General features: G+C 48.1%; 1 protein-coding gene across 1 annotated transcript in view; it reads left to right on the top strand.

Annotated features, from left to right (window-relative positions):
* Nucleotides 1–13,823, top strand: part of LOC144178284 (uncharacterized) — an 80,650-nt gene extending 66,827 nt beyond the window's left edge. Inside the window, exons 3-7 of the mRNA XM_077706024.1 lie at nucleotides 2,690–2,883; nucleotides 5,401–5,549; nucleotides 6,627–6,889; nucleotides 8,924–8,990; nucleotides 11,131–13,823. Coding sequence (XP_077562150.1) covers nucleotides 2,690–2,883; nucleotides 5,401–5,549; nucleotides 6,627–6,889; nucleotides 8,924–8,990; nucleotides 11,131–11,318 — 861 coding nt within the window. The 3' untranslated portion in view covers nucleotides 11,319–13,823. The remainder of the gene's footprint in view (nucleotides 1–2,689; nucleotides 2,884–5,400; nucleotides 5,550–6,626; nucleotides 6,890–8,923; nucleotides 8,991–11,130) is intronic.
* The last annotated feature ends 10,702 nt before the right edge of the window (nucleotides 13,824–24,525 follow it).

Genomic DNA, 24,525 nt, shown 5'->3' with positions numbered 1-24,525 from the left:
TCAGACGAGAAGCTTCGCCGCGATTCTACAATCATAAAAGAGCTCGCCCAACAAAACTTTTTGTGCGTGGAATAGCGTGCTTTCCCGGTTCCATGAGCATATATAAATAGAAATACCAACGTTGCAGTTGCAGCATGAAGCGCGTTGTTGGTGAGAATCGAGAGATATATTTCCGGGGAAACGTTCAGTGTATGCTTGTGACGCACGCGTATGAAATTTTAAAGTAACACATCATTGTGCGAAGCCGTGCAACGCACTTTCTAATGCGCACGCACCTACTATCGGGTAGTTTCTGTAGCCCCAGATATTTCTCCCTCAAAAACCATGTCACGCCTCTGAATAAGATTGCGCTACTAAATTTAAGGTTTAACATGCAGACAACCTTGCCTTTTGAGGCGATTATATTTAAGGTCTGTTAAAGCCACCTGAGGTTTTTCTAATATCCATCGAAATTTTGCAGAAAAAAAAGAGAGTTCCTGGCTAAACAGACACAAAAACAAGAAAGTAGAGCATCACGATGACCAGAAACCGACACTGCAGTGTCCTGCTCAGTAGCAGAATGCTGTGGCCACTACTCCGTGGAGGCGAATGTTCTCTCGTACAGTTTTATGTAACCTCATCCGTAGTGGCGTTGAACAGAGGAGCGAGGGTGTCTTTTCGGTACAGCTTTTTTTTTTTTTTTTTTTTTGAAGGACGTTGGGACATGAACAATTGTGCAATTGTGCAGTTGTGCAAATATGCAATGGTGCAGCGTGTGCATTTGTGAGGCCGAATTATGTCAGTGATACGATCTTTGGTGCATTTATAACGAGTGAGACGTTATTATCTGAATAATTATTTAGGCTACTAAATATTTATTGCTCTGTGCCCCGAGCAGAAAAAAAAGGTATTTGATGTAGCCTTCCGTGCGCGGTTGATCTGATTTAAAAGACGCAAGAATATCGGAATGAAATCCGTTCGGTCGGTATAGCTGAATCAGGCCTGTCATAAAATTTTACCATGTGCAGTTTTTCTTCCTTTAAATATGCATTCATACAATCCTTTTGGTCGTAAACCGACAAGGTAAATTAATTAAAGAATGACGGACAATAAAAGGATAGCATAATAATGGGTGACTTTTGTGGTTCCGGACATTCAAGGCATAAATGGCGACTCCCAAGACGAAGATAGCGAGGTCGCAAAAAAAAAAAAAAAAAAAAAAAAGAGCAGTGAGCGGGCACTATATTCAGCACGTTTGTTTAGAATCGTCCTAAACTGAAAAGTCTTTCAACTTTGGAATACGTAAAAAGTTCGCTCATTATGTTCGACGGCTCGAACCGAAGTATACTCAAGAAAAACACTGCTTTATTAGAGAAAATTGCCAACCTCGCGCGGCGCTGTAGTTAAAAGTCTACCGTACTACTTTCTTTAGAGGAGCGGTAATGTTAACTTTACTTAACGATTCCCTGAGCGACCATGCGTTTCTTTCCGGACGCTTTCAGGGAGTCAACCTTAAAAAAATCTGCCTTTGAAAAGCATTCGTAAGTGTCCACATCTTTTACTTACTATTGGTTTATTTTGTAAGTCCTCGGTGAATTCAAACGGCTTTAACTTGTTCGCTTCCGCTGGGGAATATAAAACCTAGACAAAGGAACGTCGTTCCAAGAGGTTTTTTTCTATCGGCATTGTGAAGAAAGAACGAGTCTTGGCAATCGTCACATCCGTACAAGAGCGTCCTTTCTTCGAGTAAAAGGCTTTGCAAGAGACGAACTCAATATGAATAGCGGATGCTTAAAGCTGCGGCGTTTGACATTTCTGCTTCCTTCGTTACAGCCTTAATTTTGCAGGCGACTTCATGGGAGAGAAGTAGGGCAAAGTGACATTACGTCTAATCTCATGATTGCTTAGCCTTGTTCATGCTTAAAATATCGATATTACGAACTTGAATGGTGCAGACTAACCCAGCAACAAATTTATGCATAACGTGTATTATGGTGCGCTGCTTGCAAATCAAAAACATTTTTTTTTTACTTCGCGATAGTTTCGCAAGGGAGAAGCACGAGTCAGGATGTAAAATCCTATGCGTAAGGCAGGCCATCTCTTATCCCGCATCCTGCTGAGGAATTTCAAATAAGTCGTTCATACAAAACCTTCCCCACGGAAGTGCTTCCCGCACGGTTGGATGCCGCTGCCTACAAATTTTCACCGCGAATTTACAACTTGACTAATCAAGGCGCTTGTAGCTGTTGTTGCAGGGAGCATAAGCTGTCGTTCTGGCGCTGGGAGTAACTTAACCCTGCTGCACTGTTTCATGGACTACTGTTTCGTGGCCCTAACCGCGTAATTATGCCGCTGTTCGTTTAACTATTTATCGAATGCCTTCCACGGCAGACCACCGACCGCAAACGTTCTTTTCACATCGTCAGCTCTTTGCGGTTGCCTGTTCCGCGCTTCCAGGCGTACTTGCCGTAAATGATCAGAAAACGTTCACTTCCACCCCCCACCCCCAAAAAATGCGGAGGTACAAATAACCCAAAGTCATGGCGAAGCAGCCTTTGGGTGTAGACATCGGCAGAGTTCTTGAACGCTCCTATAGCAAGCAGCACACTAATGGTGTTCAGATCGGGTGTTCGGTAGCAAACGCGCGGTGTTTATGTAAAACTTGCGCGCTTCAGCGTGTCTCGTCTGATGGGTTTTCGGTGACTTCCAGAGCGAAGCGGCCATGCCGGAGGCCGCGTGGCGCGGCTACCCTCGGCTCTTCACGGAGAAGACGTCCTCGCTGCTCAGCGAAGCCCTGCACATGCTGCACAGAGCCAAGGACATCCAGGAGCGCCGCTGGCTGCAGACTTTTGTCCGCAGGATAGCGCAGCTCGCCAGCGACCTCGAACGAAGCACACAATTCAGGTGGGTGTCCCCAATGTATGGCTACATTGCAGTTAAAAAAGGTAGTGAAGACAAAATACTACTTAGTTTAGTCTGAGAGAACTAGCCTTTGGTAGCTCGCTCAGATCCATTCCAGCCATGACAGTTTGAATTACCCGAGTTTGAATTATGGCGAGTCTACTGCACTTGTTGTAATTTGTGAACAAGTTACTGCTAAAGTAATTAAATTATCCTCTGTTATCCCTTACAAAGGACCCTTACAGGGTTTTTCGGGGTATTTTTTTATAACGAAGTCAATGTCAGTCTCGCATGTTGTTGATTTCTGCTAGATGTCACAACAACAATGCGCACTGAAAACGAAACGACTAACATTTGCCTCCTAACTTCGTAGTTCAACTGGCCTAGCGCAACCACCGGAAGAACGGAGATAATGAAGAGTCTGAGGCCGCCGAAACAGAGCTTCTCCACGTTCTCAGTCGCCAATTAAGGAGGCACTAATCTCTTGCTAATTGATCAAAGCTCTCAAGACGCCGACCGTTCTTGCTGTCTTTTTTACACTTGCCTGCTCTTTCCGACGGAAGCGCAATTAAGAACCGCGGCCCGTAAATAATTCCCCCGCTAAGAGCATCGAACTACTTAGCGCTAGACGAGCTTAATACCGGATCTTTCCTCTTCTCGGAGGAAGAAAACAATAAATTAGAAAATATGTAATTGAGGAGCACTTTAGATTCAGGTCCATCTTCTTAATTACTCTTGTGGCCAGACTTTTTTCTTCCTGACTCTTTTGCGTGTCGGCACGGAAAAGGAACAGTGCTCATTATGTGCGAAGCATATCTTGAACCGCAGCAATGTTTTGGCGTCGCTTCGTTTCTTTCGGGCCGTGTTCATCGGCAAAAGCACTTCTGCGATGAAGTGACAACGAAGCATGTCTATGCAAGGCCTTTCCAAGCGATTAACGGCTTACAAAGGTCAATATTGTTAATCTCAAGGCAAGTCTGGGGCTTGTTTGAGGCAGACCATAAGTGCATAAATGAAAATTGCAGCTTTATTTAAAAACTTACGCTGAGTTGTTTTTTACGAAAACAAATTAAGAAAACACGGGTGGTAGAAACGGCGCCGAAGGGAGCCAAGATGAAAGCTGAATAAAAAGAAAAGGTAAAGAAAAGTACTGCCTCACTCTGGAGCGAGCGAAGCGAAAAGCAACAAAAAGAAAATTTTGTAACGAGATTATGGCCACTGGTGCGCAGCGTCAATCCGGACCCTATGAAGACAAGGAAGCGGACACTGGCGCAGAGCCCTGTGCTCGTTTTTCTCATGGCCACCCATTAAATCATTGCCTCATCAGCCACCTCAGGTGTCCTGCCACCGGGTTAGTTTCGTGGAAAGTTGGGAGGTAATCCTCACCCTGACCCTCCAGCTTCACCCGTCTCGGCTTCTGAAGCGATCGCTTGAAGGTTCCTGGATGGCGTCGACCGACCAAGCCCCGTTGAGCCACTGACAATATTCCCCAGTCCCATGCCTTCAGCCTAAAACAGCCCGAAACCAGGTCAAACCAGCCAAGACGTGACGAAAGTGACCTGGCAATACAGTCGAACCTCGCTATAACGAAGTAGTATCGGAGCAGCAAATAAGCTCGTTATACCCGATATTCGTTGTAACAGTATGAGTAAAAAATCGTCTTCAACAAATGGGCAATCTGGCAAGCGCAACAATTTTAGATGCAAAAACACTACATGCTAGGCTTCGAACCCACTACAAACAAGGTAATCCTTCACTGTATCCTTGTGGCATTTCAAACTGAATGGACCAGAACACGAGAAAGTCAAATTAGAACAGAACAAAGTGTGCTCGACAAAGCAGGCCCGCGTTCTTATTCATTTGTAGTAGGATGTGGTCTTCGTCAGGTGGCTTTTCACAACACCGAGCGGGATGAAGTTTTCCACATTGTCCACTCACGAAAGGGATGTTTCTACTTCCCCAGTTTTGGACGTCGGGAGCTTTTCCAAGTAGCTTATCAGCCTTCCTCAAATATTTCTTGGTTATAGCCGATATCGCGGTGGCTCCGGCGGTTTCGGTTTCGTTATAAACAGAATAAGTGTCGTGGCCAACCAAAGTTCGTATTTAGTCTGCTATAGCCGACAGTTCATTATAATAATGTTCGTTATAACGAGGTTCAACTGTATGACGATGCCGTTTCCGTTGTCCTGTTCTCCGGCACACTCAAGAACCGAAAGAAATTACGCAAAGCGGGAGAGGAATGGTGGACGGATACTGCAAGTACGGCGGAACAGATGGGGGAGAGAGAAAGTGGGCGGAGCACACAGCTCTGCAACCACGCATGCGCTGATAACGTGGAAGGATGCGCGCGTGGGATATTGCCCCATGGGTTCGTGTGGGAACTATGCAGGCGCAAACAATTTAGACCGCAGTACATGACCATCAAGATGTTTTTAAAGGGGCGCACATGACAGCCAATCCGAACGCGCGTTGGAGATTGTCCTTATCGTTGATTTACCATCCTCCCTATGTTTCCTACAGGTCGTCCTCGGTGGTTTCGTCAGCGCAGCAGCCTTTGCAGCAGCAGCAGCAGCAGCACCATCAGCAGCAGACGGTTCCAACGACAGGTCAGATCAGTCCACCACCTTCCCCCTCTTCCTTCGGCCACCGGGATAGGACTACGACCCAAGGTTTGTTCTCTTGTGTTTGGACCCTGCGTTTTCGGTTTCTTGGGTTAATAGGCGTGACAGCTTGATGCTGCATTAGGTTATGACGGTTATATATCATATTCGTGTGCCGGTCAGTGAGTCAACGGAGTGCTAAAGCTGCTCGCTGACGCCTGGTAATGGCGAAAACCTGTTAATATGGTATATGTTGAAGGTTTTAAAAATACTTATACTGGCCGACCATTTGGCTTGCCTAATACCTTACCTTACCCACGGCGTCTGACGAAGCTTTGACGGCAAACGGACGAGAGTAAAACTGCTAAGTATACTGACCATGTTTGTGTATTGCACATATGACATTGATTGCGATCTCACATATGACCTTACGCTGGGCCGTTCTTTTTGTACTCGAACAAGATGAATACTTAAAACTACCCCTGAGGGCTGCCTAAGATTTCCAGGACAGGACACGGCGTTTTAGGGGCGAAGCCCCTTAGTGGGTGGGGCTATTGGGGTCTCCTGTCGTCGTCGTCGTCGTAATCGTCGTTTCATGTTGCCACGGTACTATAACACCGGGAAACTCGTCTACGCCTCGCGCTAGAACACAACGCACACTAAAAAAAACACCGGGACACTCGTTTACGCTTCGCGCTGGAGCGCTTCGTAACGCGTATACTAAAACACCGTGACACTCGTTTACGTCTAGAGCTTTGTGCTTCAAAGACAAGAGACTTTTACAGCAAAGCAGCCCCTACCTCCCAACGGTTTCCAAGTACGGATTCCTAGGTGAACTGGTGTTGCATTGCAGAAAAATTCATACCGCATGCGGACGAGGACAAGAAAAGAAAACAGAGACACCTTCTTTTCTTCTCCTCGCCCGCATGCGGTATGAATTTTTCTGCAATACAACGGTTTCATCTTCGTTGGCAAAAACGCCAAGTCGCCAAGAATACACTAATACACTGCATGCTTCGCCCCTCCCCAGGTTTTGATGTTAGTGGAGATGGCCCAGGATTTTTTTTAATCCAGGATTTTTTCTGAATTCCCACGCTTCAGACGGGAATGGCCTATATAGTCTCACACCCAGACCGCTTCGTCCAGGGTCCGTGCAAGAGGAGGTCAGGGGACTGGGCAAGCCGGAGGTGGTCACGCAGCCGAACTTTGTGGCCGACGAAAGCGACTCTCTGACAAGGCAGCTTCGGAAGGAGCAGCTCCGGGCGCGATCGCCATCCCTGGAAGAGCGAGCTGCTCCGGGTGTTGCCCGGTACACGACCGAGACGTACAGCATTGACTCCGTCGGGCGGACCTCCATGAAGCCGACCACGCCACTGGATGGCCGAGAGGTCTCACTGATTCTTGACAAGGTACGTGCACTATACCGCCATTGGATAGAGGATGTCCGTCGATAAAAGGCAGAGGGATCCTTAACACACGGAACTCCTCAACCATTGACTTCTCACACAGCTCCTCAACCACTCCCAAAAGCCATAAACAACTCAGCCAGTCCACTATTACTCGCCTGAATTTAGAGATCATTTGGCGGTCAGTTTACACCAATTTCGTCACTTCCTTTGCACTTCCTCTGTCACAGAGTGATCTAAACCTAGGCCAAGCAAAAATATCTTCGTACGCATGTCAGTAAATCACATCGCTAGAACCTAATCCGCCCTTGCCACGGTGACGTTGTTTCTAGTCACGTGGTCCCAGGTTCGATTCTCGATTGAGGAAGTTGATTTTTTAATGCCGGCGAAACTCTAAAGGTCGGGGGTGTATGAGATTACGGCGCACATCGAAGAACCCTAGAGACCCGGATCAATCCGCAGCATAGTAAATGGTGCTTCAGTACGTTGAAGCAAAAATTACTACACCTTTAAACAGTGTATTCTCCCAGCCTCTCCGTCATACATCTGGTAGTTTTAGTGTACATACTGGGAGCTCGGCCGGAGTGTGGTGGAGAGTCTGAAAGACACCTGCTAACCGAAGACGTGGGACGCTATGCGTTATTTCATTACGGTATGCCAACCATGCCTCTTCTAAAGACGTCTATGGAGCCTTTATTGGCAACAACTGGCATCCTACAAGACTTCTGCTTGTAGAAGAAGATACATCAACCGATATGACTTGGTTATATTTTTTATTTGAGCGAAAGCTGTACTACGCCATGTCTCGCAAGGTGATTCATCCCAAATCGCAATGACCTTGAGCCGCCAGAGGGCAAGTGCGGCAGGTGTGACGTCACGCCACGTATCGGTCGCGGAGAGGCACCGCAGCTGCGCTCGCTCGGAACCTCGCCGCTGCGGTACCATGCGACTAGGCGTAGATTAACGGCTGCTTCGCTGCGTTTGATCGCTCAGCGTCGCCTCGGACGGTGCGCCGGCAAGGCCACGTGAGCGTGAGCTTTAGCCTTCGCTCGTGATAACTACGTTTGCAAGCGTTCAACGTGGGCCCATTTTTTCAAGACGATAGTCTTTCTTGGGCAACTTAAACGCGGAAATTTTGGTCTGTCTGTATGTATATCCACCTGTCTGTCTGTCTGCAACTCGATTCAACCATCCGGCCAAAATGAAACGACGTTGCACAATAGGCTTATATACCCACAGCCAAATATAAACGTCCAAGTCCGGTGGCATACTTGTCAACATTGTTGAACAAGAACAAAACATTACGCAAATATGCGACAAAAAATCAATACATAAGTGATATTTGCAGTGTTCCTTTGTAAAAAAATTCATGGATGCTTCATCAAATGAAATACTATCCACTGTAGAAAAAAGAAATTCACTCCGTCGCCTGCTGTCACCCGCGCCACTATAGCTTCTGGCGGCATTTTAAGAAATCAAACGGCAACAGTTACGAAGGTTCTACCGATAGGTTCCACGTTCCGCTTAAAATGCACGTGGAGAAGGGCAACGTGGTTCTATAAACGCTGAAGTAGGGCGCCTCGATTCACCGTGTATCCGCCATATGGCAGCGCTGGCATAGAGGCACCCGGCCTGAGCAGAGGAACGCGGTAAATTTAAATTGACTTGAACAAACCTCTAGCTTGTTTACTTTGGAAGGAGTGCGACGGGAGTGGAACAGCATGAGAGGTGAGCGGGAAAGTGAAGGGAGGCCTTTACTTGGCAGGGGCGAGAGTCGACTATCGTCTTTCGTCGACATTTGCAACGAATGGAGTAGATACGCGGCCAATTTTTTTGTTGCTGTTTAAAAAGCAAAAAATCCGTATTCTTCAAACGGCTCTAAAATGTGGCAGCGCAGTTGGCCTGCATTGGTGTGTTATAGTGCCGTGAAAACTAATACACCGCTCGTGGTAATAACAGGGCTTTAATAATCCAACAATGCTTTATTCGCACCATTCACACATACATTCATTTCCTCACTTGTGTCCTGCTCTTTAGATCCAAAGCCTAATTGGTCTTGGAATGTCGGAAGAGGACGTCGGCAAAGTTTTACAAAAGCGGAAAGGTAAGCCAATCAAGCGCCTTTTTTTTTCTCTTCTGTCCTTCCCGAAACGATGCGAAGGCGAGACATATTTTGCAGCTTTGAAGCTGTGAAGAAAGAAACCGCTCCAGTGTGAGACAACTGCTCCAGTTCATACAGAATTACGGTATCTTTGTGTGGGAGCACAAGCGCTGAATTAACTTTCGAAGGTCTGAAAACGCTACAAAATTGTACACGCAGCCGTGGAGGCAGGCTCGTAGAAGACCATGACGTTAGGGTCGAAAAGGCGTGCAAACAGCCCTCAGCCAGTTTATTACTGATTTTTTTTTATTGAGAAAGAATTACGCTCAAAATTGGAGTACGCACTAAACTAAAGGGATTTGAAGATCGGAGAATATTCTCCTTGCCCCTTGTTGGACGCAATAACAACACGCCACTCAACCCCTGTACCAAAAAATTGGAATGAAGTATGACTGATTGATTGATTGATCGAACCCTTAACCAATACATCCATCCAATGCACTCGGTCCTCATAAGAAAACTCGACAACGAATAGCATCGACGTGTGCCCGTGAGTCCGGAAAGTGAAGAACAAAGCAGGTGACGGAAGCACCCAAAAGGCGGAGAGTGTAAAGGGCACGCGACACCGGACGTCAAAATAGCTGTCATAAAACGTTCCCTGCAAGCCCCACATTCGAATCGATATAGTCGCTGTTCTCCAATCCTTCGGACAGTTTCGGAACCACCGCAATATCAGGCCCAAGCAATTTAAAAATAAAGGAGGTTGCTATCGGGCACATGCAATATTCCCGGCAATGACGAGAAAAAGAAATATGTAAACGAAAGTAAGCGCGTTCGATATACAGCGACACGCGGTTGGGAGAGCTGCTTCGTATACGTGAACGGCGTCGCGCGGTAAGGGCGGCGTCTGAGTGGCTCGAAAAACTTGACAGGTATCAAGGCCGCTGCATTCAGAACTGCGAGCGGGGGACAAGTAAAGGCGCTCAGGGAGTTTGCGCAAGGCGCCGGGCCAACTCAGGAGTGACAGGAAGTTTAAAGCACTCCGGCTTGTCTCGACAACAGCGCTTGGAGATGTTTGCCGCTGTTGAGAGTGGTTCGTGCTCGGGTTAAAGTTTCGCTCTCGTCCCAGTAGGCTGCCTTCAGTAGGGACACTTCTCTCATTTTTTAAACGTAACGGTCCTGTTGCGTTATCCTCAACGTTCAGTAAAAAGACTCCCAACAAGAGCGCCGTATTCTTATGGCTGTTGCGACAGCTGTCCTTCAGGTTTAAACTCGCAGGCAAGAAATCGTGGGCGGAAAACCACGCCAAAGAGAAAATAGAGCAAAATGGAAGTGGGCAGGGAAACACACAGCATGTTTACACGTCCGATTTTCTTTTCGTTTTATTTTGTCGTTAGTTTTTTTATCTGATATGAATGCCTCCCGGTTTGCGCAGCTTTTGTAGACGTTTCAAACCATAACCACGATCCCCTTGGAGACAACCGTTAGAGGAACCCTAACATGATTTGGAAATCAAACGTTTACCGCTTTTCGCTAACATCACCAAACAGGAATTGGGGTCTAGTGGAAATTCATCCGGTGGGATTTATGCAAGCTGAGGTAGCAATATTTTACTCCAGGAGATGAACTATACCCGCGTTTTTCCTTTTTACAGACATGAAACCGCACGCACGCAATGCTTTTATTTCAAGACTACGTATTTTCTGCCGTATTTATCTGTTCAGTGTGGCGCATCGATCGATGCGAGTACGGCGGGAGGTGCGAGGGATGAGGTGAGACAGCGGAATCGGTGAACTCTGGGTGACGTCAAGGGGTTGGAGTAGGTGGAACGACGGGCAGCTGTGGGGGCTGTTGAAGGTTCCAGGCCATGGTCTGAAATCCTTGGGGGGGAAGGGTTTTTTTTTTTAATCCGTTTGATGTGCCTAGCGCAGGCCCACACTCGACTTCTTGCGCGTGTTTTGTCTACTGTTTCGTTTTTAAGTTACAGCTAGCTACAGGAAGTACGGCATGAAAATTGCCCTTGGGGAATCACTGGCGCTTACATCGACAGCTGTCAATGTAGGTCATGTCACGTTGGGCTGATGATCATCTGGGAATATTTTTGTTCGAACACTTCTCAACTGGCCCGCTCGTTCTCTTCCAGCGCTACGACCAGGGGCCGACGGCGGCAGCGGGCGATCAGAGGACGGCGACAAGGCTTCCACGCGACCGACCCTGGCGCCCACGGAGTCTCCCGTCCCGTTGGCTTCAGCGATTGGCGGATCACCGAGGAGGGTGGCCGACGATCTGGTTCGCCAACTGGAGCGCGAAAAGTTTCTGCCTGGTCGATAGGCCGGCAGCTGGCCGCGGGACCCGACGTCGTCATCCTCCGCCTGCAGAAGAGGGCCACCGGCCACCTCCTGACCCGCGCTGCTGCAGATCGATGTGCACTCGCGCTTCCACGGCGGGGCGTGGAATTCCCTGGAAACGCTGCTGTAATCAGGGATCGATGGCTTTAAATTCAGGTTTAGCGACCCTTGCCGAACTCCTCCACCTCTTGCGACTCACAGCGGGCCGCCCCCTACACGCTCTGCCTTGCCGTCGTCCCAGACCCTTTTTCCGCCTCTACACGCGGCTGGCCCTAAACGCTCCACTTTGCTAAGCTGGCCCCAGCGATGACCCTTTGATCCATGTTCTAGCACCCGCACGACGCGCAGTATCGGCTGCGTGCGTGAATTTGATTTCGCGCAACCTGTCGTCGAGAATTTGCTTGAAGAGCTGAGAGCCCGGTTGAGTGCAGCCACCCGATGAGGGTGTACTTCCTGTGCAGGAAAACCATGTCTCCCGTGTACTACGTCGACGACGAAATATTGTGATTTTTTGCACGGTGCCCCCGTGTGCATTCAACGTGTTGCGCTCTCTTTTCGTGCGCATTCAAGCAAAATGTGACATGCTCCGTCACTGTCGACTTTGGAGCCTGCGAAGACTGCACACCGGATACGAATATGGTTTAACTGCATCCACGCCGTGGACTTAAGCTCGTGCTTTAAGATTTGTTTCTCTAGTAGCCATACTCTGCAGACGTAGCACGCGCTCTATCCAAATCGGTGCTGAGCAAACCTTGGACGCCAGGGGCTTTTTTTCTGAAGAGAAGTGTGAATGTAAGAAAGAATTCTCTGAGTGTTTGGGTGTCGAGGCATTTACAACAGACCGCAATGATTTGATGACTGGGGAAGCTGCAAATTATGGCATTCTGTTATTGTTGTTGTATCACTGTCTGTTATGACATTCTGTGACACAGCATTATTTCTATCTATGGCCGTGATTGAGAGGCTTCGTACTTTGACAGAACGGCGCTGCCTAGCAACGGTGCGCGCCAAATTTAAAATGAATATGCCGGTGTGTCAGTGTGCCAGACATGCACCGTACAACCGTGACATACGTGTGGAAAACAAATTTTCAAGGTGAGGGCATAACGCTTAAAAGAATTTTATGTCTTTGCATCAGTTGAAACACAGCAGCCGGGGTTAAAAGCCGCGACAAGCGCCTAGAGAGTACGTACAGTTTACTTGTTTTATTCTGCACTTCGTTGGTAGAACGTTTTTTCGTGGACCGCACAAAAAATGAGTGCATCGAACGTTCATCCTTTCTCTTCTAGAAACATAATTCCAAACACGACGCCATTTTTTGTGGTTGTGTTGTACAGGAAGGTGGCTTTGTGAGCGTAATTGTATACGGCGTGAGTGCAGAATGCAGCAAAAGAATCCTGTCTTCCTACCAGTTAAACTCTCCGGTGGCACTTCCCTTGACCGCTTCTTCATCGCGTAACTAAAAAAAAAGAACAGAGAAGGAGGATACTCCAACATCCACCGCAAGGAACGTCGCCGTACGATAGGAGTTCGCACCAGCAATTGTACGGGTTTTCATACTTTTCCGACCCTTTTTAAACACGCAAGATGGGGCCTCATTCTTCTGTATTCCTTCCTCTTCATCTCTTTCTCCTTTCGTTCTTAAAAGCCGAGGCGCTCTGTCCCCGTCCTTGCCCGTATTCCTAAAAAAGAAAATGTGGCTGAAAGAATACATCACTGAAGGGGTGGTGCAGACAGCGAAGTCGGTGTAGAAAGTTTCTCGACGCCAGCTTAAAAAGAGAGAGAGAGAGAGGCAGCAGTAACGAAAGCCAAACGGGGGCGGGGTGTAGGAAGAAAGCTCCCGAGGAAACTTGCCACGTTCATAAGAAACACTGTTAGCTTGGACGGCAGTCCCTGTCATCGCACCTTAAAGAAGATAAACAGGGCCGGAGGCCCGTCATCCTACAGGCTTTTTTTTTTTAGCAAACTTCAAAAGCAGATGAGTCATCACTCAAACGGTATTATAAACTGTTAGTCTTTTCAGAAACTGACTTGCCTTTGTGGCGCAGTTTGCCGTATGCTTGGAATTTTTGGATTTCCGTTGGAGTTCGTTCACATATAGCACGGGATCTTTGCAGTGATAGGAAAAGATTTTCCTTGTAGCGTGAACCAGGCTTGAGCGAGGAATCATGTTGACGCTCTATATCAGCTTCACAGACTGATGCGAAAACACGTTTTTGTGCGTGTGTGCGTGAAATGTATTTTAGCGCCGACCTCCTTGTTTTAGCCTGGGTTCCTGAGACACATTCTGGGTTCCTGAGGCACAAGCGTACAAAAACGCGTGCCCCACAGTTCAACGCTGCTGGGGTAGGAGGACGGGATTGTGATTTTTAGTTTATTTGTTATGACACATTAGTGAAGTTTTGAAAATATGGCATGAATCTATCCAAACGGTCTGCTTAGATAAAACACAAAAAAAACTTGTCGCTTTTTTTTTCTTCTTTTATTTCCCTATCAGACTCGCAAAATTCTAGGTTGGCAGGTTGGAACACCCACCGGACTACCGACGTCTTAATTGCACGCCTGGAGTGCAGCTGCCTCTTTTTTCCCCCTTTTTCGCACAATATTCTTTGTTTATTACTATTACTATCCGTTCGCCAGACCAGATAGAATACACCCAACGCTTCCGGAGCAGCTTGGAGCATCAACAAGTTTTGAGACGTGATGAAGGGCTGTCTGAACTGGCTTAATTAGTATTCGCGCAGCGAACACTACGCTGAAATCTCGGAACAAAAAAAAACTGATAATTAAAGAAACAAGATTAAACTCAAGCGCGCTCGGTCCTCATCATTGCCACCGCTATTCATGCCCTTGTTTTTGTTAGAAACGGCGCGCGCAAAGAGGAAGTTCAACACCTCGCTCCAGGGCGTAGGTCGGCCTCGTCGTCGGGGCGTGATCAAGTACCGCGTTTATTCGAATTAAGGCGAGGTTTTTATTTTCAAAATCCGTAGCCTCAAAGTCATACCCGCCTTATATTCGAAGCTCAGTATATATATATATATATATATATATATATATATATATATATATATATATATATATATATATATATACTGAAGCCTCGCCTTATAATCGCATAAATATGGTATGCCTCGTTTGTACAGCTTATGACCACTTCCTAGTCACGACACTTGCCCGATAACCCAACGCCCTGTCCTTCTCTGTTTCTTTCTCTTGTTCTAGAAAAAAGAATACTACCGATCGTTCGTGGCAAGTAAGTCTGACCCATGTCCAAGCCACCGCTAATATTTCTATAGCGCTGTATGTTTCGCAAAACTACTTCCTGCAATGGTTCAGTGGCTAAGGTGTTCTGCTGCTGAGACGGAGGACGCATCAGATGGAGGCAAAAAGCGAAAAGGCCTGTCTCGAGATTTCGGCGAAAATTATAGATCCCCAGGTGATGAAAATTAATCCAAATCCCGCCACTACGGCGCGCCTCATACCCCATGTTGCATCTTCGGTGCGTCAATCCCCAAAACTTAAAAAAGTATTTCGTAAAGGTGTTAGAGTAAGCTTCAAATAAAATAGCCCAGTGTTTGACGGAAAACCATCTGGTCAGGTAGAAGCATGTTTCGTTTTCCAAGCTTCGTTTTCCATGGCACAAGCTCATTGTGAATAAGGCACCCGTCCTGGTACCGAAACGTCAAACGGCATTTTTGACTTGGTCAGTGACCCGAGTTTCAATGTTGCTCTAAATAAGAGCAGCAGGCCTTAAACCAGCCATAAAGTGGACGCTTATTTACCTTTTTTGGCACATTGGATTCGCGGACACTTGGTGAAGTAGCCTAATTTTACCTTTAACTTATCTGTGTAACACTCGGGCAGAGTAATTGCCGGCATGTTTAAGATGGAATCGCCTGATACAGCCACAACTTCCATTGTTTACCCCACCATTTTTACTGCTATAAAAAGAATATGCATTAAATTTAAGCGCGAATATCTAGTTCTGCAATATTATAGCCCCTGTTTAATTTGCGTCGAATTTTTGACGGCCGCAGCCAATCGCACAGCTGTTCATAATACGTCATAGGTTCTGGTGCGGGAAATGAGCTAGTCGGTCTCATGGTCATTCTGTTTTTTCCTAACTATATAGCTTATTTGAGTGAAGTTTGCGTTAAAAGTGGTGTCAGTGTCCTTCTAACAAGGCAATCTTTCGAGTGAACCAAACTTGTCTGCATGGCCCCTTTAAGATGTGTGCATGTGAGGGCTCTGGTTGCAAGGTGAATAGCATCCCCCCCATTTGCAGTTCCTACTCGGTAAACGCACAGTTGAATACAGCTGACATCTTTTTCTTCAGTGTCATCCCCATCATCATCAGCCTGCGTGTGGCCACTGCGGGACGAAGGCCTCTCCCATGTTCCTCCAACCGTTTCTTCTCTTGCAGTGCCCTAGCCGATTCTTTGCCTCGCAGTTTTCTGCTTTCATCTCTCCATCGAGTTAATGGTTGACCTCTATTCCACTTCCGTCCTAACCAGCTTCATATTTACGCTTGGGGAGTCTCTTGGTATCCACTCAGTCATCGAATGGTATACATTTTACTATGTACGTGCCCAGCCCAAGAATCTCTAATACGTCAATTACTGCCAACACAGAACTGAGCAATTTGTTTCCAAGCTATCAACATTCTGTTGAATGAGACAGCGGTTATTTTGATGGCTTTATACGTGACACGGCGCTGTGGTTCTTGCATCTTTATGTGTACGGCATTTACCTCCCCCTTTCGCGGCGTTCAGCGGACGAGAGACAACGCACTTCCTATTTAGGCATTTTGGCTTCCGTCAAAAGCTTTGTGTTCACTGCTTGGTAAGTGCCGCAGTGTTACGTCCGAATAATAGCGGTCGGCATTATCCGGGCTGATAACGTTCAAATACAAAAAAAAAAAAAGTGGAAGCGGAGATTATGACAACCGCGTTGGTGAAACGGCATGTATTTGTAAAAATCTTGGTTATTTAAAGCTTTTCTAGTTTGTTGCCCACTTCCTGTGTTGGCCACACTAGGACCCAACAGAGATTTATTGGCCTTCGGAAACTCCCTATCCCCACGTGCAGCCAGCCGACAATGTACCTCTTTTTCTTTTTCCTTGGTAGTTCAGTAAGGGCTTCTCTCTGTCATTGGTTTTCAATCTTGCGCGCACGCACATTTTACTCTTCTTTTAATCCCTTTGACCGTAGCGTTTCAATAGAACTTTTCTACCCCTCTCTCTCTCTGTCTATTCACCTGCGGACAGCATGTTCGTGACAGCAACTTACGTTATCCGCTCTTATCCTTAACGTTGTGCCAAACGACACCATGTTCATCCACTTGAGGAGTGTGTATGTGTGTGCGCGCATGTGCCGCGTCGTACGAGGTTTATTAAAAGCCTGTTCTTTCATCACCAATGTATATAGATCTATTGTATAGAATAAATTGTTGACTATTGATTGATTGTCCCTGCACTTTTTTTTCTTGCTGTGGCACTTCGACGTGAAAGGCCCAACACAAGAGAGGAAATGTGGATGAATATCGTAAGGGCTGTATTGAGCAAAATGGACGTATGGGGCTCCACTGATTATGGTGTACTCTCACGATAGAGCAAATCCCCGATTCGGTCTGCGGACTGCACATAACGTTACGCAATGTCACTGATTCCTGCGCTGCTCCGCTCGTGTGCGTAGTTAATGAGGCGGTACCGCTGAGCGTCTTCCCGCTGACCCTGACGGGGAATCGTTACTGTTTTAGAAGAGCACAGTGCCTATTAGACAACAACGTTCGGTTTTCCTACTCCCGGCAAACGCATGTATGCGTTTGCCAGAAGTATAAAACCGCACTTGTGCAGTGGAGGACTTTCTTGGTCAGCCCAGGCCCGGATACCAAGATCAACCCGGCGACCCGAGCGAGGACAGACATGGTCGAAGCCAAGAAATCCCGGACTAGGGATGCCTTTCACGGAGCGAGGCCAATAACATCATTCGCTGCTAGGCGAATAAAGTTTTTAAAGAGAAAACTTTCTTAGTGGGACCGAGGGCATCCTGTCAAAAACGAATGCATTTCCTCATAGACCGTTTGGTCGGCCGAGAAGCTCTGATAAGATATCTGGACACACGCAGCGTACGTGAAATTGGGCTTACATTGTGTCACAACGGTTACTTGGAAATCGCGAAAAAGGAACGGTTTTAGGTAAAACACGCATCGATCAGGAAAAAGGCGTGCAATAGTATACCTTTATATCACAAACCACACATCGATATTCGCCGCGAGATTGACATGTAGGTGGCGGCAGCGTCGCGCTGCTAGTGTGCATGCTCCCATAGAGTTTCATACTAATATATACTAGAGGGAAATATGTCACTGCAGTCGCGGGCCGCCGTGGGTGGCGCCATTGCCGCTAGCGACGTTCCACGCCTACTTGGCTTAGCTAGACATATGGCTTTTTTTTTTTTTTTTCTCGAAGCCTTTCCCATCAATAAAGTTTACTGACTGACTGACTGTCTCGAAGCCAAAATCAACCAAAAAGGGTAACATTTTTAGATGCGAAGCATCTCATGCTCGGGGCTGTGTTCCTCCGTCCATTGTTGTCGTTGTTGTCCGCCGTCCGCACTCTACTGCACATGCGCGTCTCTTCAGCCCTGTCAGCGTTTGGCCTGACGTCAGCGCAGTCATTTATAAAAAGAAATAGTTAGGCGGCGCCCGGTTTCGATCCCACGACTCTCTGGCCGCAACGGGAGGTACGTGGTGCTCTTCCCACTGCGCTACAAACCGAGAAGGGAGCATGTGCTACGAACGCGCCTTATGTCCTTCACTCACTCAAACTACGTCAAGAAGCTACTGATACAACGAAGGCACGCGAAGTTGAACGTCAATGGAGGATGTTGAATTTCCCGTGGGAAAGCTGTGGGGGGAAGCGCCACGCGCCTTGCAGCTCAACCAGAGAAGAGGACAAAGAGGGCGGGTAGCTGGGTAGGAGCGTGAGCACGCAAGAAAGAAAGACGAGAACCAGGAGGTGTTCGACCAGGTAACGCGGGTGTCGGTCTCTTCGCTGTCTCTACATTTCTCTACATTTCTCTGTCTCTACATGGGGGTTCACACTACGTTCCCATTCGCGCTCCGAGAAATGAAACAACATAACGGCAACACAATGGAACCTACATGGAACCCCCAAGATGCTTCGCATCCTCCTCATGGTTCCCCACGGGAAGATGGTGTACACCAATTTTTTCTTGTTCATCGTGCATGAGGCTTCTACATAATTACTGACAAATTAATCTTTCTGGAGGTTCAGTTTTATAAAAACAAAGCAATTTTGATGGACCTACGAAAGTAATAGTGTCAGTTTTTCGCAGCCAGAGCCAACTTTTCAGCCTGTTCATGAGCCATGCCGAGGACGAGTGGAACGTGTCTGCCCGGCGAACGCATGGCCAAACCAACGTTACTAGAATTTATTCTAGTAACGTTGGGCCAAACAACCACTCTCCCGTTGCTCTCTCCTGCCCTTACCCGCTCCGTAGCCTTCCAGCGTGCTTTCGTGTCTGCCGGCCAGCGCTGCTTCTCGGAAACTATGCAAAATAGTTGAAAGTTTGTTTAGCGTTCCCGAGGCGGCGCTCCTACGCCTTCTTGTTTTTCACCATGCCTGTCTGTCTTGGTCTGTCACTGATAAAACCGCCTATGCCTCGAAGCAAAATACCTTGTGCTGCCGCAGGCTGATGCCGGTTTTGCGCGCTTATCTACTCGGATCACAGGCGCCAAATTTTCTGAGTGGGGCATCCCCCCTCTGTCCCCTCAGCATTTAGGTCTTGTTTTGACCCCGCTGTTCGCACTCCGCATCGGTACGCACTTCTAAAATTGAGGACTGTACTGTAGAAGCTCCCGGACTGCCCGGACAGCGTGGCGGGACCCTCAGCTGCGTATCCTTTTGTTTTCTACAATTTTCTGAAATTTACAAGCACATGATATTATTGGAAAGTAATGGTAGAAGTGAGCGCCTGAACAAAAAACGTACACGCAATTTTTTCTTCTCTAAATACACCAGAGAGAAAAATATGAGTAAAATAATGGCTGCCACATCCGAAAATATCGTTTTTCTGTTAGCTATATGTCTACCCGACAATCAATGTGTTCTTACACTATTTCAGTTCCTCCTCCGCCAGTTATCCTTGGGAAAATGTAGCAAGAACGAAGCGAGCGACACGTTGAACGAGATCCCCAGTGCGCCACAGAACTAGCGCCCCATCGCGACTAAGATGTGAGCGAAACGGCCCTTGAAGCCCAACAGGCAAGATGACAGACACACGTCGTAGAAGTGGGGGCAGCGTTCGCGACTGGCGAGCAGTGACGTAAGGCGAGATGTCCGCCGGCACGCGCCACATAGCGGATGAGTGCCTGAACTAAGCGCCCCTACCCATGGCCTCCGAGATTCCCCCCGCGCGCGGGGTGATCGCGGAGGCCATGCCCTACCCTTCCCATTGAAAAGCGCGCGACGAGTTAGGCACAGGCGGCGTTGGCCCGGCACATGACGGAACGCTCGCCGAAGCGCGGGCTCCCCTAGACAGTGGCGCCAGATTTCCCTCTAGCGTATATTAGTATGAAACTCTATGGATGCTCCGCTTAGCGACCCGGGAAGAATGCACACTGTGGGCGCGCTTCGTGCCTTTGTCGCGCCGTATGTGCGCACGAAAGGCGTAGACAAGAATGGTGTGCTGCAGTTCGGTTCCTCAACGTTCAGTCTATAGCATGGAAGCGGCAAGAAGTTTTCATTACTACGCCGAAAAAGCGGCGACCCATTGGGAATCTTAGAACGGCCGCAATAATGACAATGAACTTTTACGCCGTGGCTCGTAGCAAGCTCGATCTTTCCAGACTTTCGGTGTAGCCTTCAAAAAAATCATAAATAGAAACAAATCAGGAAGCTTCGATATCTAGAATTCAGTTTACAACAGCAGTTTCAATCGCTTTCAATGGTGGCATGACGCATTCTTGCATTTGTGGGATGCCCTGAAATGGTAACACCACTTAACTTCCCCGACATTGTTCTAAGAGCTTGCGATATTTTTTGTGTGTTCGAAAGGCAACATAAAATTAATGAATTTTAACCAGCACAGACATATAAATGCCACCGTTCTAACAAGTCTTTTGCACGCAACTTAAGTTAAATGAAATTTTAGCGACTCCGAAGGCAGGTCTAATGAATAACGATGTCGGATCACTTACTTAAGGCTTTTGTCGCAAGTGAACTTGCGAATTAAATTGATAACGCGCGCAATAAAATCAACATCTCATGTCTAGCTAAACTTGCTAAGTGACAAGCAGGTTTACAGTGTGTAAATCAAGCTTCTGAGACCTCACAGTGAGCCCAGATTTTCTGTTACGGCTGCACTGTTGACCATTTGCGTTCCTTTTAAAATCTAACAAGTGCCGAGAACAGCGAGATGTATTTGCATTTTCTTGCATACTCCCCGCACGGGGCACCTTGAGCAATCTTGGTGACGGTACTGGCAATACCGCGGACCCCGAGCCCCCAAACATAAGCTGGATCCAACCGTGGCGATGTGTTTATAGGTGGAGGGTTAGAAACCACGAACGGTGGCCGTCGGAGCCCAGGTCAAGCTCCGGTGGATGGGCTCCCTGTCTGTTCACCAGGCAGGGAGCTCCGGGACCTCTTTGACCATCAGGGTAAAGTCAAAGAAGAAAGTACCCCCGTCCCCTGCTTCTATACTATGATATATGGCATTTTCTAAACCCCCCCCCCCCAGACGTGATCGGCCCCCGAAAAGGGGCCGCACCAAAGTTTCATTCCCACCTCTGTCAACAACTGTCCTTTCAACAAACATGAATAACTATTCTCGTTTTCTTGTGATCGAGTCAGCTGACCCAACGAGACCCGTCGCTTCACTGTCGGTATTCCTTGTCTCGAAATTTCTGCAAAGCACATTAGGTGAAAAGTATGAAGCCAAAAAGCTCAGGAAAGGAGAAATCCTTGTCGAACTCAACAATGAAAAACAATCCCGCACACTTCTTGCCCAAACTCGCATCCATGATCTGGACATCAAGATCACGCCCCACCGGAGCCTGAACAGCTCCCAGGGTGTGATTTCAGAGTCGGATCTCCTTACAGAAACAGATTCCGACATTCTTGAAGGGTTAAAGGACAGGGCGTCACAGCTGTGCGCCGCATCATGATGCGCAGGGACGATAAGATAATCCCCACCAAACGCATTATCCTGACCTTCGACCGTTCGACACTTCCGCAATATATAAATGCAGGCTACATCCGATGCTCTATTCGCCCGTACATACCGAACCCGCGCCGCTGCTTTAAGTGCCAGCGGTTCAGGCACAGCACAACCTCTTGCCGCGGCAAAACAACCTGTGCGAAATGTGCAGCGCAGGACCACCCCACTGACAATTGCAATTCTGACAACCTCACATGTGCAAACTGCAGGGGCCCTCATGCGGCCTACTCCAGGAAGTGTGAGAAATTCCAAGTGGAAAAGAAAATAATCCATCTAAAAGTGACAGAAAACATCACCTTCCCAGAGGCGCGGAAGGGGTTCGCCTCTTTCCCCCTGGGGAGGTACGCCGACGCGGCTCGCCGGGGGGCGGAGCGGCGTCTGGTTTCGGCGGGGACCCAGTACCGCGAGTCGGACTTGGTCCCGCCCCCGCCCCCCCCCCCCCCACCCAGGGTTGCCTCAGGCAGCCCAACCAGCCTCTGCACCGCTCGCTCACCTAGCAGCGGCTGTGGTGGCAACGTCTGTTGGGAATGCCGCTGCATCCACTGCTTCCTCTCCACCGGCCCAAAGCACACGCAAGGGCACGGAGGAGATGGAGGCAGTCGCAGCGACCCCCTCCCCCGTCTCACTGCCTGTGCCATCTGTCGTGCTCCCCACGCCTTCGCCACTGGTAGCGCAGGCCAAGAACGCCTGAAAGGGTACCACGTCAAGGGGGCCCAGTCCGCTGGGCACCCCCTTGCCATCAGATGACGACATGGACGTCGAGCCCTTCCGGCTTTCATCGCAGCGGAAGGAACGGGCTGCGATATCCAGGTCAGTAGAGAAGGCCAGAAAACCCCTTCCAAGAGTCCAAGCCCCGAAAGACCCTACATAAATGATCACTCTCCAGTAGCTCTCACACATCATAATGGGAAGAGAAAACATAGTTCAATGGAACTGCAGAGGCGTTCTGAATAATCTTGACGACGTGCATCACATTCTGCATGCCAACCAGCCAAGTTTAATGTGTGTCCAGGAAACATATCTGAATTCCAAACACACAAATTTCTTGAATAGTTACCTGGTATACAGGAAAGACAGGGATGGCTGCACACACTCTTCTGGCGGTGTGGCCATAATCGCCCGCAAATCCTTAGCATGCCACCCTGTCACCTTGAACACCGTCCTTGGGGCTGTAATCGTCTTCACAATAATTTTTAATAGTTTGATAACGGTATGCTCCATCTACATCTCTCCTGATCTTGCACTTCTGAGCTCTGACTTTGAGGCGCTGGTCGACCAGCTTCCTGAACCGTACATCTTAACAGGCGACTTCAATGCACACAATTCTCTTTGGGGCTCTTCTCGCACGGATGCCCGAGGTCGCCTGATAGAGAGGTTTTTAACATCCTCTGGAGCATGCCTTTTCAACGGGAAACAGCCTACATACCATAACGTATGACACAATACATACTCAAATCTTGACTTGGCTATTGGTTCGGCAATTCTCTTTCCATGTCTTGAGTTGGGAGTGGGCACTGACCCATATGGCAGTGACCACTCCCCACTTCACTAACATATATAGGTAAAGGCCCAAGCAGTTCATCTTCCCATAATAGGTTCAATGAAGCACGAGCTAACTGGAACACATTTACAGAGACATCGCAACTACACCACACATCCATAGGACACCTAGACGTTGAAGAAGCCACCCAACTCCTCACGGCGCACATCCTCGACGCCACCGAAAAGTCCATTCCCCACGCCTCTGGTGCCCCGCGCAACCAGAGGAGGCCGTGGTGGAATGGACTTTTCGGCGGCGTCGAGGATGTGCGCCGTGAGGAGTTGGGTGGCTTCTTCAACGTCTAGGTGTCCTATGGATGTGTGGTGTAGTTGCGATGTCTCTGTAAATGTGTTCCAGTTAGCTCGTGCTTCATTGAACCTATTATGGGAAGATGAACTGTTTGGGCCTTTACCTATATATGTTAGTGAAGTGCAACCAGAGGAGGCCGTGGTGGAATGAGGACTGCAGGCGGGCGCGAGAGGCCCAGAACAAGGCGTGGGGTATCCTTCGTCGGTACCCCACGTCGGGTAACCTTATTCTGTTCAAACGGGCCAAGGCGTTTGGAAAACGTGTGCGCCGTGAGGCAAAACGAGAGAGTTGGCACACCTTCTTGACATCCATTAATTCATACACAGACACATACAAAGTCTGGACACGTATACGCAAGCTCAAAGGACAACAGACACACAGCCTGCCCCTGGTTAGCACAACAGGGGACACACTGGAAGACCAGGCTAACACACTTGCACAACACTTCGAACACGTGTCTAGTTCAGCACACTACACAAACACTTTCATGAAGCACAAAACATCTGCAGAAAAAAAGCCCTTACACGACAAAGACAAATCAAAAACTTCTTACAACTCTGAATTCACTCTCTATGAGTTCAGGGCTGCCCTGAGCACGTGCAAACCTTCAGCTCCAGGCGCAGATAAGATTACATACACCATGATACAGCACCTACACCCAGACACTCTTGAAACACTCTTACACCTATACAATAAAATATGGCTTTCGGGGCACATTCCACGCTCTTGGAGGGAGGCCATAGTAGTGGCTGTCCTAAAGGAAGGGAAGGACCCTTCCTCTCCTGCCAGTTATCGCCCCATTGCCCTGACAAGCTGCCTGTGTAAGCTTTTCGAGAAGATGATAAACAGGAGACTTGTGTACTTCTTAGAGTACAATGGTCTTCTCGAGAGCTGCCAGGCCGGCTTCAGGGCGGGGCGATCTACCAACGATCAACTCGTTGCGTTAGAGTCTTATATCAAATATGCTTTCCTCCACAAGCAGTACTGTATGACAGTCTTCTTTGATCTTGAAAAGGCGTACGATACTGCTTGGCGGTACGGCATCCTTAGCGACTTGAAGTCCTTTGGCATGTCGGGTAACATGATGAACACGCTTG

This window comes from Haemaphysalis longicornis, unplaced genomic scaffold (assembly GCF_048455015.1).
Source record: "Haemaphysalis longicornis isolate Haplotype H1 unplaced genomic scaffold, Haemaphysalis longicornis Haplotype H1 scaffold_4, whole genome shotgun sequence".
Lineage (NCBI taxonomy): Eukaryota > Metazoa > Arthropoda > Arachnida > Ixodida > Ixodidae > Haemaphysalis > Haemaphysalis longicornis.
The sequence above is the reverse complement of the archived record's forward strand: the minus strand, read 5'-3'. Positions and strand labels throughout refer to the sequence as shown.